General features: G+C 40.1%; 1 protein-coding gene and 1 long non-coding RNA gene across 4 annotated transcripts in view; one reads left to right on the plus strand and one right to left on the minus strand.

The window, feature by feature from the left end:
- Positions 1–16,548, minus strand: part of LOC134869968 (uncharacterized) — a 72,012-nt gene that overhangs the window by 47,420 nt on the left and 8,044 nt on the right. The window lies entirely within an intron of this gene.
- alg6 (ALG6 alpha-1,3-glucosyltransferase) lies at positions 350–15,796 on the plus strand. The gene is made up of 14 exons (XM_063891951.1): positions 350–539; positions 759–843; positions 1,445–1,534; positions 1,744–1,832; positions 1,956–2,038; positions 2,567–2,631; positions 2,901–3,086; positions 4,562–4,697; positions 8,254–8,339; positions 9,728–9,812; positions 10,060–10,130; positions 11,280–11,348; positions 12,998–13,190; positions 14,564–15,796. Exons 1-14 carry the CDS (start codon positions 458–460, stop codon positions 14,759–14,761), a joined length of 1,518 nt encoding a protein of 505 aa, XP_063748021.1. The 5' UTR covers positions 350–457; the 3' UTR covers positions 14,762–15,796.

Consider the following 16,548-nt stretch of genomic DNA (forward strand, 5'->3'; position numbering starts at 1 on the left):
AATAGACCTTTACTAATGCACAATATCTATCAATGTATCATAAATCTCAAACTCAACCGATGTTGCAATTATATTTCTAGGAATTTGGTAGCTTCAAATCAAATTGGTAACTATTATTAAAAAAAAACAAAAAACATTCAAGTCACTGGTGATGTAACCAGAATTTTAAGGGAACGTGAAACCTCGCATTTCCCCGCCATAGTTACAATTAAAACTTGATAAATTAACTATAGCTTAAGTTATATTGCAATGTTTCGAATAATGAACATATCGTGTTTTTCTGGGGGTTCCTGAACGCCTCACGTCTTTCAGAGCTACGTCACCCGGCAGTGCCCAATGAGAACTCGCAACGAAGTCTGATTGATGACGTGTACAGGAAATGTAGACATATTCCAAAAGCAGACAGATATTTTAGCTTTTATTTCCCCTATTTAAGATAGTTTAATCGGACGAAGTTATGCAAACGTGGAGTCTCGTATCACTTTGTGTGTTGCTTGGTCTTGCTGTGAGATGGGGCGTTTCGTTAAACTCATATTCGGGTAGGAAATGTGAAGTTTACCGTTTACATGCTGCACCATGCAGTATGCAACGCTACACAGCTGATTATTTAATTGTAACTCCATTTATTTCCTGTAAACTATAGACATTACGTTGTTTTCACATATCAGGATGGTGCTGTTAGCTGTGTGTGGTTAATGTCAGCTCGTGATGCAAGTCAGGTTTCTCATTCATCAGACTAAAACCTTTGTTTCCTCCAGGGGCGGGGACACCTCCCATGTTCGGCGACTATGAGGCTCAAAGGCACTGGCAAGAAGTGACATACAACCTCCCTGTCCAGGAATGGTCAGTCTGAAGTTTGTTTACTCAGTGGAAGTAGTTTGAAAAAGCCAGCAAGTTTCAGGCAGCTGACAAGAGTATAGACTCTTTTGGGTTTTGCCAGGGACTGGAAATACTGTTATGATCGCACTTAAAACACTAATGTGTATTAAATGATTAGAGCAGATTCTGTGAGTCGCATACTTACAATACCAGTAGTATGGGATAAACAAAAATCCAGAGGATAATCAGAAAAGTGAACCCATAAGAGCTGAAAATGAACTTGTATAACAATAATGTGGCTGTACAAGCCAATGCACCTTAGGATATAACATCTATATCTATAAGCAATTCAGGATGTCTACCTTTCAAGGTTTCAATACTACTTATACTATAGATAATGCCATTTGGATACTATTTCACATTAAATATAACACCAAAAACAGATGTAGATTTAGAATTATTACTATAAGGAAATGATTAACAAAAAATAGAAAGACGTACAAGAAAATAAGGCAGTAGGGGTTTGTTCTTGTGCTTTTAGAGTGTCTGCACCAAATGTTAATAATTATTTGTCAGACACTTCCACTGTTTCAGAACAAATGTATCTGACATTTGTACTCACCAGGTACTTTAACACCACTAAGAATGACTTGAACTACTGGGGTATTGACTACCCTCCTTTGACTGCCTACCACAGCCTGATCTGTGCTTTTGTGTAAGTATCTTGTGAGGTTTTACATGACATTGCTTCTTCTGTTTATTCATCTGAACAATTGGATATTCCATGTTTTGTCAGTTATAAAATGCCACAAATGTTATACTTACTTTTCCATTTTATATATCCATGGTTGACTATAAAGCCAGCCTGCCATTGAAGCATTATACATACGTTAATTTCTATTCTATAAATATATTTTCCTGCAGAGCTAAGACTATAAACCCTGAGTGGGTGAAGCTTCACAAATCCAGAGGTTATGAGAGTCCAGCGCACAAGTTATTCATGAGAGCTACAGGTACAGTAGCTACAAGAAAATAAAGTCAAGGCTTTATTGATCACTATTAACCTCAAGCTTAAAACAGTTAATTTACTTACAAAATAGATGTATAAAATAATATGGTTATTTCTTCTGTTTCAGTCCTGGTGGCAGATTTGTTGATATACATCCCTGCTGTGGTTTTATATTGTTTGTATCTGACTGAGGGATCCTCAAAGAAAAAGGTAACACACTTGCCGGATATGACATGACATCTAATATTTTTCTCACCTAGATGCAAATAAGCCACCTTTTTGGCTACATTGCAAGATTGGGTAATTATTGTGATATAAATGATGCCAATATATATTTCCTATTTAGTTATGTATGTATTATTACATTTTAAGTACAGTCTATTAAAGAGGAGCTATTATAATATATTGACCATGTCTTAAATTTGCAAACAGTTATTACAGGATCAGCAGAAACTAGCTTTCCAGCAACACTAGAACAATTCCCAGCATACATTGCAATTTGTACAGGTACATTATTACTTTATGATTCTAATAATGAATAAGCACGTACTTACTAAAAAACAGATTACTTTGTTTAGATGTCTCTTTCACACAACAAAGTTGGCAAATTAATATAATGGGATGACAATGACATTGAATGCTTCATTGTATAATAATAACCAGTCGACTGTAGTTTGTTTTTAGTTATGTTATGTTACACTTCAACAACTGATAATGAATAATGCTCCTTTTCTCCAGGTTTCTACTCTGCTCTGCTTCCTTTTATACCCTGGCCTCATTCTTGTTGACTATGGGCATTTCCAGTATCCTTTATGTACAAGTGCATTTTTACTAATTATTGACTCTGATATATTTATTGTAATTTGCCCGTTAACATCTCTGAAGGTCCTTTAGAGATAACTTTGGTCCTAATCCTAATAGTATCATAGTACTATATCAAGTTGATATTATATTGGGTATATTGTCTGCTAGCCACATACATATTTTAGTGAGGATTTAAATATTGTTAAATACGTGAAAAATAGAACTGAACTGAAGATTTGTAGCACAATATTATCCTTAACCAAGTCAGGTACAATGGAGTGAGTTTGGGCTTTGCCCTGTGGGGGGTTCTGGCTCTGGGTCTGGGCTGGGATGCCTTGGGCTCCGTGGCCTTTTGCCTGGCTCTCAGCTACAAACAGATGGAGCTGTACCATGCTCTGCCCTTCTTCTGCTACCTGCTGGGGAAGAGTGTCAAACTGGGCCTGATGGGGCGAGGGTGAGTCTGTATCTTTGTCTTTCTTATTGTCTTTCTTCTGCACTTTACATTGTTTTCTTTATATTTTAACAGTGTTTTGTTATCTACAGCACCCAATGCATTATGTCCAACGTACACACACAGCACATTCAGATGGGCTCAAGAACCCTTAATCATTTCCCTTTGTTAAATGGGATGGCTTTACGTAATTTACATTTCATTTGTTGACATTTATCACTCATTTTCTGGTACATTATCTAAATCCTCCACACCATTCTCTCCCAACTACTACCAAGTAACAGCATATTACACAAATATAAAACCATTTAGAATAATAATTACAAGTCAGCTTTATAGTAATACAAAATATCCTTTCTGAGCGTACTGAAGGAGTCTGCACTACATTTTAGACGCTTGTTACCTGCACAAAGGGTGACAGTTGTTTTACTTTTACAAAAAAAAACCGATCTATCACCTTTAGTGGGCTTTTTGCTTCTCAACAACTATTTTTGTCAACTATTTGTAATAATGTTGAAGTTTTGTTGGCCTCCTAAACACACATCTTCTTTTCATGCACTCTTGTAACTCCAGAAAATGGTCAAAGTTCAAGCCACACTACAGCGTGACCAAATCATTTCTCATGTGAGAGATGTATGGAAAGAGATGGGAAGAAACAGCAACAAAAGTGATTTGTCATTCCATGTCTGCTTTTTCAAAAGAAAGTAATGAAGGAACAGTCCAGCATCCAAGTATACTATTTACAGTTAGTAAAGAACACAACTTGTGTCTCAGTAAAGCAACAACTGGTATAGAGTTTTATTATAAATATTCTGTTTGTGTCCGTGAAGATATCCTTATAAACCATATCCTTTTTTTATATGTTTTATGTAATGCATAGAATTGTCAGCGTGTTCAAACCAGAAACGTAGTGTGAGTCTATAAGTGAGCTGTGTCCTCAGGAGAGCCGCAGAATGACTGAGGTAATCAGATTGGATGCTGTTACTAGTGTGTCCAGTGTCTGTTTATCTAGTAACAATGTACCAAGGGCATTTAGTAGCAAATGGAGAGCTGGATTAGAAGAGCCGGGGGGGCTGGGGAGGAGATATGTCCAGATGACTCTCTCGCCATGCCCAAACTCCTCAGCTATGCCGTGTGTGCAACTTAACCAGCAGCTTCACAGTTACAGCTGACAAGATAGTCTGACCTACACGGGAGACTTTCAGCTGATGCATTGCTTTCACTGCATTCCTCATCACAAGGGTCAAACCCCAAATTTAGGACTTGCGGACAGTATGTTCTAATTGTTTGAGGAATGGCAATAAATTAAGAGAAACTTAAGCTTTTTCACCAATGTCAACATTTGTAGTTTTTTGAGAAAATGACATTAACAATGAATGTCAAAATGTGCTTGTGTTTTCCGTCTACATATTATCTCTGTACCTTCTGACATGACGCTTGTCTCCCTGTGTGACCCCCCCCCCCCCCTTCTCCTCTAGGCTGTACCTGTTTGTGAGAATTGCTTTGACAGTGTTGGTGACTTTTGCCCTCTGCTGGCTGCCCTTCCTGTCTGACCCCGGTCAGGCCATGCAGGTGGTCAGGAGGATCTTTCCCGTGGCCCGCGGTCTGTTTGAGGTATAGTAGTGTTTCTTCAGTGAAAAGTCTGCCTGAAAAACCACATCTGAGAAGCTCGATCATGCCTTTGAGACTCTTAGTTTTATCAAAACAAGCATTTGTACTCTTGTCATGCAAGCTATCTAAGAATAGCCACCCACAACTCCGAAATATATTTTAAAAACACAAGTTGAGGAAGATAATATCCCTTCTTCTATCTTGTAATTCATTTGCTTAAAATATAGGCTAATGTATGGCCTGGAGAGAAGATGATCCATACAGATCACATGAACATTTCCTGTGACAGTGTCCTTTGAAGTCTTAGTTGCCCTTGAGCTGGTGCAGATGTTTAACCTCGTCACTACCCTGTTCTAATGTTTGCATGAGAACGTGTATCCCAAGGAAGTTCAGCAACTTCTGAGTAAATGTGATGGTATATATAGCAATCAAATGTCCCTAAAATTCCTCCAAAAATCCTATAGCATAAAAAAGGGATTCTTTTTCTTAATTATTTTTATGGGCCGACAGACATGCTATTACTTTATGTGTCTGTTTACGCCTCGTGCTGTGTTTCAATAAGGTATCAATAACTTCATATGTGCATCGGTCTGTGGCTGCTTTTCAGGCTCTATGAGACATTTCTGTAGTTTTTACGCAATCATCAAATTCAGGGTCAGTCATGGGGGAGGGGGACTGTGTTTTAGAAGAGAGAAGTCTGATGTTTCTGGGAGAGCCATTTTCTTACCTCTACTTTAACTCATTATGTGATCGCAATAACTGTTTATTAGCTCTTTCATAAAGGGCATATTTCAACAGTTTTGATGTGCTTGGATTTAGGCAACTCCTCACTATTAATATTTTCATATAGTCCTTAAGGGCTTACAGTCATCACTGGTCTATTGCTATGATCCTCACACACACATCACTCAATCTGTGATTAATAGGCTCCTTTAGCTATCAGTATGTTTTGTAAAGATCAGTGTCAATAATTTGCCTGTGAAGTGGGATCTTTATTTTTATAATATTGTAGTACAGATGAAATACTGATACATTTGTAGTTTTCAGCGTCACACTATTTTTCTTGGAAAGGATCTTTTTCTATCTCAAGTTAAATTAAAGCCTGTACTTTAGTTTTAAAAGAACGAAAGCACAAGTCTGTGACCAGTGCATGAAAGCCAAACACCGGTCATGCCCTACACACGGCTTCATACACCCTGCAGTGCTTAGCCGGCGGGAAATGGATATCCTGTAGGATCAAAGAAAACAGAGGAATAAAACGGGGAAAGGTCAGGAGATCAGTGTCACTCTATCTCTGGGAGGTGTGGGACGTACAGTAGGAGGATATAGATAAATCTTACAAATTTATAGCCTGGGTGTTTTCAGCACTTCATAGCAGAGCCATGTTCGAGCCACATGAACTGATGAGTGGGGCAAATGCTACATTTAAAGCCGTATCGGAGCACATCCGACAACTGTTGCTACCGACTTTATCTTCAGAAAGCATATAAGTATGATGGACTGTGTCAACACACACACACACACACACACACACACACACACACACACACACACACACACACACACACACACACACACACACACACACACACACACGTTTGTTTGCTGTGGTCAGTCATTAATTGCCTCTGAGAGACAAAGAGACACAGCACTATGATATTAATTTAGAGTGTGATAGTTTACAGAGCGAGAGTACTCAGCTGGCAGTGTTGAGAGCTGTCACTGAAGGAGCAGAGCTAAAGTAACTGTGTTTCTGTGCTCGCTGTTTGACTGACAGCTCAGAGGCCAAGGTTTTTTCAGCTCTCATTTCTAAAACCCGCGTATCCTTCATCTTGTCCCGGTCCCTGAGGTGGCACCCACCACAAGGTCTAACGGATGTGAGAAGTAATTGAACATTTTTACCAGGGGAGCAGATGGCAGTGTGCGCTGTGGCAGTATTTGTTCAACGAAATGATGCAAACATAATACACAGGGTGTGAGAGACACTATCCTCTCCTGTGACGACAGCATGAGAGGCTGTGGGGGTCGCGTCGTCCTGAACTAATTGTGAAATTGTGCACGTAAGCAGAAGCTTTGGACAAGGGGACAGGGGTGAGAAGGAGGGTGGTGGGGAAGGGGGTGCTGGTGACTGGTGGTCGTGGCAGCTTCTGGGCGGGAGCAGTTGTAAGTTTACCCACTGAACTGCATTCTGGCGTCTCACGTTGCTGCCTGCTCACAAAAATGGCACCAAATGCTTCTCCCTGTGAAATTCCATGCTGGCTTATAGGTGAAGGTGCCGCGCTGCTCTTACCCCCCTTTCATTTGCCGATGGAACCCCCTGCTGTACGTGTGTTGCCTTTCGGCCACGTCCAGGAAAATTCCTGTAGCGCTTATTTGGAGTGGGCAGGAAAAGAGGAAGGGAGAAAGAGGCTTAGACAACACAACGCTGGACGGCCCATGCTGCTGACTATGCTGCCATTAAGATCCACACAGCTGTGCTGCGAGCAGCTGTAGCACAGAGCAGAGAGAGGAGGCCAGAAATAGTTTTTCTAGACTGGGCCACACTGAAACCACTCACTGAGGAATCATAAAGATGATCTAGGCACGCTGTCTCTGTGACGTGTGATATCATAGTGCACAGTGGCGGCTCGGGCTTCAATATCATCTGATCCCCGCACAACTGCTTAAGCACTTAAATCACTGAATCTCACAGCAACGCCCTGCTCATGTCGTATAAACCACAAATACTTTTAGCCTGGTATTACAGCTGTAACTTAGCTTCCATATTATTCAGATACGATTTCACAAGTTATCTACAAAAACAACACAAAACTGATTGATACAGTACGACACGAGAGAAAAAGGAATGACATATTCTTGGGAGCTTGAATGGTTAATTTATTCATTTGCTGATTATACAAAACATTTATCAGCAACTATTTTGGAAACTGATTTATCATTGTATTCTTATAAAAACAGATTTTAGTTTTGTATCATTCTAAATAAAATCTGTAGGTCACAAACTGAGGAATTCACTGCTAGCTTTGGGAATTAGTTATATATATATATATATTCTTTCAAACAAATAAGTTTAAATAAAAAATAAATTGCTTAAAAAATGTTCTGGTCTGTATCTGCTGGTTATGCAAAAACTAAACTGGTTTGACATTTGACCTGTGTCCCCAAGTTTACAAATAAGTCCCATGCTTTTTCTGACGGGAGTAAATTTATGGAGGAGGCTTGCGTACTTATGCCCCTCTGGAATGCCCTGGGGTATTTTTATTGCACTTTCAGTGGGGAAATTATTACTTAAAGCCATGTCAACCTACTTGCTCTTTAAAATGGAATTCTGAATTAGTTATTTACACAGGCATCAAGGTATGTGTTAATTTGTGTGTGTGTGTGTGTGTGTGTGTGTGTGTGTGTGTGTGTGTGTGTGTGTGTGTGTGTGTGTGTGTGTGTGTGTGTGTGTGTGTGTGTGTGTGTGTGTGTGTGTGTGTGTGTGTGTGTGTGTGTGTGTGTGTGTGTGTGTGTGTGTGTGTGTGTGTGTGTGTGTGTGTGTGTGTGTGTGTGCGTGCAGGATAAGGTGGCCAACACATGGTGCAGCTTGAGCGTCCTGATAAAGATCAGATCCATTCTGTCCAGTGACTCCCAGATGTACCTCAGGTAATCCCTCTGTCTGTCAAACAAGATTCCACTTCTTCTCCCCTTTCTTTTCCTGATATTTTGTGTCTCTTCTTCTTCTGCACATAGTTTTTGCTTCGGCTTGCCCAAGGGAATGAAAAGTGTGATACAGCAGGGTGGAAATAAGAACATCTCTTAAGATCTTGAGAGGAAAGTCTAATGTCACGGCTGTCTTTGAAATGTTTGGACGGATGTTGAACTGCCCGGGGAGCTATGGATATTTTTATTTTCAAAAGTGTTACAGATTATGTGTTTTATTGGATGATTAAGTGTGTGAAAGACACATTAATCATGCTATCAGGGTAGACAGCTGTGTGAGTGCTTATAAAAATGTTACTTGAGTTTAACTTAGTTTCTCTCCACATTACCCCACAGAGCATCCATAGGATGTATTAGGATTAAATATTTGGACTAAAAGCTGAGAACCTGTTCGATCACAATGGGAAAACAGTTGTGTCATGGTGGAGCCTGCTTAAATAACCCAGCATGCTAAATTTAGAAGTCCTGTGTTCGTAGCATGGACACGTTTCTGCCAGACTGCTAAGTCCGGGGATCAAGTTGGACTTCTTGAGTGAAGTGCATTTCCAACAAATGAAAAACACTCGTCTTTTTGGCACGGGGCAAATTGCTTAACGCTCTGGTGGGGGCGTGCTGTGTACATAGAATGAATCAGCTGTGAAAAGTGATCCATGTCCTTCCGGACCACAGAACCCTGCCCAGCACATAACACACACGCTGCCACACGCACTAAATACCCACTTACTGCTCCTTCACTACTCTCCTTCCACCACTATCATTATCTCTGTCCATCTCTCTGTTTCCTAGTAAAACACATTGTTGCCCTCACGCCTTGAACTGAATCGCGGCCCGACCTCTCAGCACATTCACACACATAGTCACTCTCTTCCGGTGCCTCCACCCCCAGCAGGTGACAATTGAAGGGTTAAACTAATGTCTGCTAACCCTGAGAAGGGGCCAGTATTTGGTCATTTCTCACATAGTGGAAGTCTTAGTTGGCAGGCAATATCTAAAAGAAACAGTGAAATGGATCCTCAGTTGGATTGTGGTTTGTCCAGTTGATGCCACTGAGTGAAAACAAATAGTGAGTTTTGTCGTTCTGGTAGAAATCGGTTTATTTTTCACACAAAGCTACGTCAAAAGAAAGATGTACAGTTTGTGTAAACCTGGAAATGTTGTGAAAATGCAATTATTCATATTGACTCCATTTCGATTTAATACGCTACATGTCTTCTGCTGTACAATTAGTTTCTCTATCTGAAGCGACTTCCTCTCCCTCTGTGGGTTTGCAGATGTTTTCATGCATTTATCAACAGTGCTGTTGTGATCCCATTGTTCGTGATGTTTTTCAGTTTTGCCTGCACTCTTCTGGCAGTCCTGCCTTCCTGCGTGAGACTTCTGATGAAGCCCACCTTCTGGCAGTTTAAACTGGCATTGGTGAGTGACATCTAACTGACTGAAAGCATGTGCCCAACCTGTTTCTTTAATGGTCATATAGAGGCTCAAATATTAGTGATTTAATATTACAATTTTAGGACTTTCTGTACTTCATCTTGACTAATAATTGCTACATAAATATGATTAATACCTCTTTTTATACGTCACTTTTTTTTACCTTCACTGCTGTAGTATTGTTTAATGACAGTCGTTTTGGTACGTATAACCTCTGGTTTGTCACTTTTAGGCTAATTCCTCTCTGGCGTTCTTCCTCTTCTCCTATCAAGTCCACGAGAAGTCCATCCTCTTAGCAGCTTTGTAAGTACAGAGGTAATATTTCACTACTTGCAACAGCACAGCAGCGGTGGTAACACACATTAATTGTACTTTTTCTATCTTGAAGCGATACCTAAAATATTCATGAGTATAGATTTAATTTCTGCTCACAAGGAGCCATTCGCCTGTTACCCCGCTTCAGATCTCAGTTTATGTCCTGCAGATTGTTAATGAGTTGAAGGCGTGCGCACTTTGTAAAAGTGACATCGTCCTCTTTCTGCTCTCACACAGTTGCAGAGGAAAAATCTATTTAAGTACAGACTTGCTACTGAGGGCTTACTCACCTCTGTCATCTTACTCTGCACCACACAGACACAAAAGCATCCCCTCAGCTTCCATTGTCATTAATTAGTAAAAGCACTGCTTCCATACGTGAGCACAAAGATGTGCATGTGTGTGATTAATTAAAATGCCCCGCTATATGTATAAAGCTGTGTAGGTACAGAGTGAAGTGGCATAGATTTGACTTGAGCAAGGATTTGGTTCCATGATCTGGGCTCATCTATTAATCTAGATTAGGGTAGATTGTTTCTTTATTAACTATTGAGTTATATCTCCCACCTGTCCCCTTGAATCAATCAGTAATGCATGTGTAGGGATTAGGAAAGAATGGAAGGCAGCAGCTCAAGGCATTGTTTGCGCAGGATCAATTATTGGGCTGTAACAGGATCGCCAAAGAGCACTGGCTGTAATTATGGGCTCAGGGGCCGGAGGAAAATGCCCCCTTCGGAGCACAGAGTGCAGCTAGCACTGGCTAACAATGACGCAGGCAACCAGGTTACACAACACATATAAATGGGCCCTGAACAGATCACTTCTTGGCAACTCATTCTAGGTATTTAATGTTGGAATGTAGTAGTTAAGTTAACATACATGCCAGTGCAGGTTCAGTAAAGAGCATATACAGATAAACATAATTGTGCTACAACCAACGCTGGACTGCCTTGTGACCGTGAATAATCTATTCATGTGGATGTCAGTTGCTTTAATATTATACACGCATGACATCAGTTCACATCCAGCTGCGACCTAACATGGCCTAACTTCCTGTCCAACTGTAAAATGATATTAAATGGTGCTTACTGCAGAGTGTGTTCAACAGTGAGTTTATGCAACCGTTATCTGTTCTAGGCCTGCCTGCCTCCTGCTGAATGACCTCCCCTTAATGGCTATTTGGTTCCTGCATGCCTCTACATTCAGGTAAGACTGTGTGGAGGAAAGCCCCCTGTCACTGCACAACAGGATAGGTAGTAGATGCTCTAAGTATTGTTTATTCTTTAAATCAGGAGGTTATTTACCAAGCTTTTCAGTGCATAAGCTAAAGAAAATGGTCTGGGATCCATGCTCATTGAAGGTTTTGTGCTGTTGCCATGGACCTTGAACAACTTAATTAATATTTACCTTTATTTAAAGCCATTAATAAATGTTTTATATGATTTATATGTTATTTTTATAATCGATAAAGAAGCAATTACTAGTTAGATTAGCATCAACTAGGTTAGCAAAGGGAAAGTGTTATCCTAAGGTCCAAAGGTAACAACAAATGTCTATCACCTTAAGAGTTAACTAAACTCTAAGTCATTATGTGTTGTTTGTTTATGTGATGTTAAAAATATTCACGCACAAAAGTACGGTCAAAGGCAGAATTAGCTTTTAATGTTTTATTGGAGCTTGCACAACTTTTTTAGCTAATTAAGCTAAAATTAAACTACATATTGCTTTATAATTGACAACACTTCAGTTCACTAATTCATTCAATCTTTACGTGTGCCACTGTTACATTACATTTTTTAATAATTTACCCTTATTCCATACTGTCCCTGTCACTTGAAGCCCCAGTGGTCATTGTTCAGCTAAAGTTATGTGGTGGGACTTTGGGATGTCCTGGTAGCTACTGTAAGTTATCTTGTACCACAGAACAGTATTGTATAAAGATTGAATCTTACATGTCTTTATTTTCTAACTAGTGTCAACTATCAAATGAAAAACAGCGTAGAAATGAGCCTGAAAAGCGATATTGATCTACAGTGTGGGTTGAGCTGAGGACCGTGAATGGAAAAGACAAGTAGTGCTGCAAATGCTGTGTCTAACTTTCACCAGCTGTTGTTAAATTCTTCCGGCAGCACTAATTGTTGTGTGTGTGGTTTAGTATAAGGATATCTGGGGATTACACGGCATAGTCTGCATGCCTGCCGTCTAAGTGTGCGTTGTGTAGGGACAGGAGGTCATTCTGTCTCTGCTACTCAGTACAGTCCGACCGGGACTTTAACATTATCCACATCCTACAGACTCCATTTAAAGAACACAGCTTTTGTTGGCGTAATTGGCTTAATGGAAGTTTAACTATCGCAATTTTAAGAGGAAATAATGCAGCTTGTCTCAATAAATTGACCAAGTATGTATTTCCAAATTGTTAAACATTTATCTGATGAATAGAGCCTTTTTGTGGTCGTAGTAAAAACTCAAATGAGTGGTTTGTTTTCAGTGAATGGGTTTTTACAAGCCATAATGATGTGCGATTTACTATAAGACAACTGTTGTTCTTGTCCGAAGCCCCTCTGCTACACTAACATAAGCTTGGTCAGAGTCATCTCATCCCAGGAGACAGACTGTTTGTGCAGGCGTGCTGGAAAAAGCTATGTGGTTTACTCTTGTCCTTTTCGAAGTAAACATGATACTGAACTGCTGGAAATAAAACTAACGTGCATACATTGTAGAAGTGCAGATCAAAGCTTCACTTTGCTTGCCTACTCTGTTCATTGTAGATTACTTTGTTTGTGGTTATTGTACGTAACTGCAGATGACCAAAAGGCCTTAACATTTTTAATACACGTTGTCCCTCTGTGCAGCATGCTGCCCTTGTTTCTGAAGGACGGTCTGCTGGTGCCCTTTGCTGTGACCTCACTGGGCTTCCTCTACTTCAGCATCTATCTTCTGTCTGCACTGGAGCGCTGCTCAGAGGAAGAGCTGAGACTGGGAGGCTACCACAAGCTGTTATTCTGGCTTCCCAAGCTGGACCTAGCATGGATTGTAAGATGGAAGGTCAGTACAGTGCAACAGGACTTCTTGTTTTGTGTTAATCACATCAGACTGATTGCGCACCAGTTTGTAAAATGTGGTTATTGCATCTTCATGATGGATCTTATGCAATGAGTTTGTAGATTTAAAAGTTGGTATAACCTCTGTGTTGTATTCATCTGATTGATCACAAATCAGTTGGCACAAGTTTCTCTCTACCAGTGTCCATCTTGAATCTACCACTAGGAGTCACCAGAATCACAAATGTTCTGACCCTACACGCAGGGGCTTAAAGTTTTAAAGGTTTACTTTTTATTCTGACAAAGTTCAGGCTCACTCAACAATGAAATAGTTTAGATATTGCTGCTTGATTATGTTTATAGTTGATATTTGCGCCTGTGCACGGGGGGTGAGGATACGCAGCTGATGCATTTGTAATTAGAAGGGGCTGATTTCGGTATCCCAGGTGGCCCGTACTTTGAAAGCAGCACTAGACCTAAATTGCAGCCGTGTGAGAAGATATACCCAACTGTATAAATAAAGATCATGTGCCGCTGTAAGTTGTGTAAGCTGTCCAGGGATGAAAGCCGCTGCCAGCCCGAGGAATTATTTATCACTTATTTAAGTTTCCACAGCGTCTGAAGTGGCTGTACCGCCAGCCCCTTAGCGACAGGGGCTCCGGTAGGGTGTCAGAGATTAAGAGAAGGTGTCTTTTTATAGCACGTGTCATTAACACAGGTTTGCCTAGATATATTTATTTACACAAGCAGCATAAATAGCGAGCCCAGATGATGGGTGATAAGGTTTCATAGGTTTAGGGTGGCAGGGAGAGGTGTGGGCATGAGGTGTTTCCTCCATCTTAGTCACTGACTTATCTCTGGCTCATAAAGCTCAAATAGACACATGAACCATCTCACGCTCAGTTCTGCTTGCAACTCTGTCACAAGGAAAAAAGTGGTTTCATAGGCCTTAATTTAAATTGGCTTTTCTGCAGTGTGATACTTAATCAGAGATTGCTGTTAAAAATAGAGTTACACTTAAAATCAAGGGGAAAGCGCACCGTTTTCTCTATCGGGGTCTCTCGCGCATTTACAACTTCCTTTCATCATGTGACAGAGGTGCCATATTAAGGTCACATGGTGAAAGCTGAACCGTCTCCAAGATATCCGAGTGATGACAGTGATATGTGGTTGACAAGTTTAAGAAAGGCTACTAAGTAGACCTGAAGTTGAGATCTTTCCGTCAAAATAATGTTTCTCAAAAAGCACTGCACATGTTATTTCAGCCTAACTTTGTGAAGTTTGTTAGTCATTTCACTTTGCAGTCATCATACTTTATGATCCTGTGTCCCTGTTCTCATGTGAGTTGGTCACACTGTGTCTCTGTCTGTGTTACAGTTCTACGTCAGCGTCTCAGTGATGGCCGGGCTGAGCATTGCAACTGTAGCTCTGGTTCCTCCACCGCATCTACCCGACTTGTTTCCCGTGCTGGTGTCTATCACTTCTTTTAGTCACTTCTTGGGAACATTTATATATTTCAACATTGTCCAGTTCAGCGAGCCACCCAGCAGGAAGAGCCAGAAGAAGAACAACTGAATGAGGCCAAAGGCAGTGATGTACATGGCAAAATGTTGTTTAGCAAATTGCTGCTAAAAGCTTCAGGGAAGCCAGTATTACATTAAAAGGTGTTTAAATGTGCCGTTACGTCCCCCTCTGCAAGAAGCATAAATGCTGCAATCATAAGTCTTTTAAATGATGATTGATTAAGTCATTTTCAAGCAAAGTGCAAAACATTTGATATTTCCAGCAACACAAATACTGTATGAGAGGATTTTCAGTTCTTTTTCTGGTTTCATTGTCAATTGAATATCTTTGGGGTTTAAGCTGTTGCTCTGACAAAAATGGGATTGGATGGAATCACCTTGGGCTTTAAGAAATTGTGACATTTAACAGTTTTCCAAACTTTTATAGACAAAATATAGTATTGATTAGATCATCTGCAAACAAATTGTTAAGAAAATAATCATTAGTGGTAGTCTGAATGTGATGTAGCAGACTTCAAAGTCAGTATTCTACAAAATCAGAGGACCTGTGACATCAGTACAAAGTAGACGAAATAAATTCAAGAAATGAGTCCCCTCTGTTACAAACCTTGATTTGTTTTGGTTTATTGGACTGACCACTAGTGCTAGCTTATTACACAAGTACCAATATACAAGCTTTGTGCAGCCTACACATTTGACTTCAAATAGCTCTATGCCTGTATGCTCAAGCTACGGGGGTGGCCACAATAACAGGAACACCTGTTGTAATGTTCAGTAATTGTAAAGACCAACATGGGGAGAGGTGTTGATTTAATTTTCCAGTAACTTTTTGAAGCCATGGTGGTGCTGGCCTTAATGATTTTGTAAGGTGTTTGTCTTATTTTGTCTACCCTCAGTTCCTCATCCGGGTACTGTGATTAAAACACATTCCTGGCCCGACTGGACTCCGGTCGAGCAGTGACTGTTAAACATTATTCATGTGAACATTTCTTTACGGTTTTCTATTGTATATTTCCATCTATCATTGAAGTTCTTTTGTACAAACTTCGTTTTTGTGAAAATAAATAACATTTCTCAATGACCTAAAGTGCACATCAGTTTTATTGGCCCATTGTTAAAATGATTTAATTTTTGAGCAGCTTCACATAAACTGTCTACATTTACCAAGTAGTCCGCTAAATCACCCCTAACAGTCTGGCAGAGACAGAGCCAATAATTGGACAGAAATTATATCTTTCAAAGCTTTTACTCAACATCATTAAATATTCATTACAAGTCCAAGATACTTCAAGAGTCCTGCACCAAAGACCTGTTCATTTAAAACAAAGCCAGTGACGGGAGAGGCCTTAAAAAGAGATGATGGAAGGTGACATATCCGAACATAATGCCATAAAGTTGAAATACCACAGAAAGAAAGGTACAAGCAATTTCTTTCTCCAATCTCTGAGCTAGTTAATGACAGGCATAAAAAAATCCATTACAACTATAAATGTTATCAGGTCAGGGAGGGCTGCCCGTGCATCTGAGGCTCTAGGCTGGTCGCCAATATGAGCCACTGGGACAAATAGGAGCCCGACATCTGAGGTAACTGTTACTACAGCGGGACCGGAACACAAGGGGCCAATTAGAGGAGGGAGGAATGGCGGTGGTCTGCCATTTATCACACATGTTTGTATAAAGGACATGGTATGCCAATACATTTGGAAAACTGAGGAAAAATGGGAATTTATATTCCCACATTCTCAAAGGTAAAGGATGGAAAGATGAAATAGTTTAATAATCAATTAAAAGAACATTTCATTTATATGTTTCTGGGGCAAATCCTATCTGCTGCGAAAG

Source organism: Eleginops maclovinus, chromosome 9 (assembly GCF_036324505.1).
Source record: "Eleginops maclovinus isolate JMC-PN-2008 ecotype Puerto Natales chromosome 9, JC_Emac_rtc_rv5, whole genome shotgun sequence".
NCBI classification, from domain to species: Eukaryota; Metazoa; Chordata; class Actinopteri; order Perciformes; family Eleginopidae; genus Eleginops; species Eleginops maclovinus.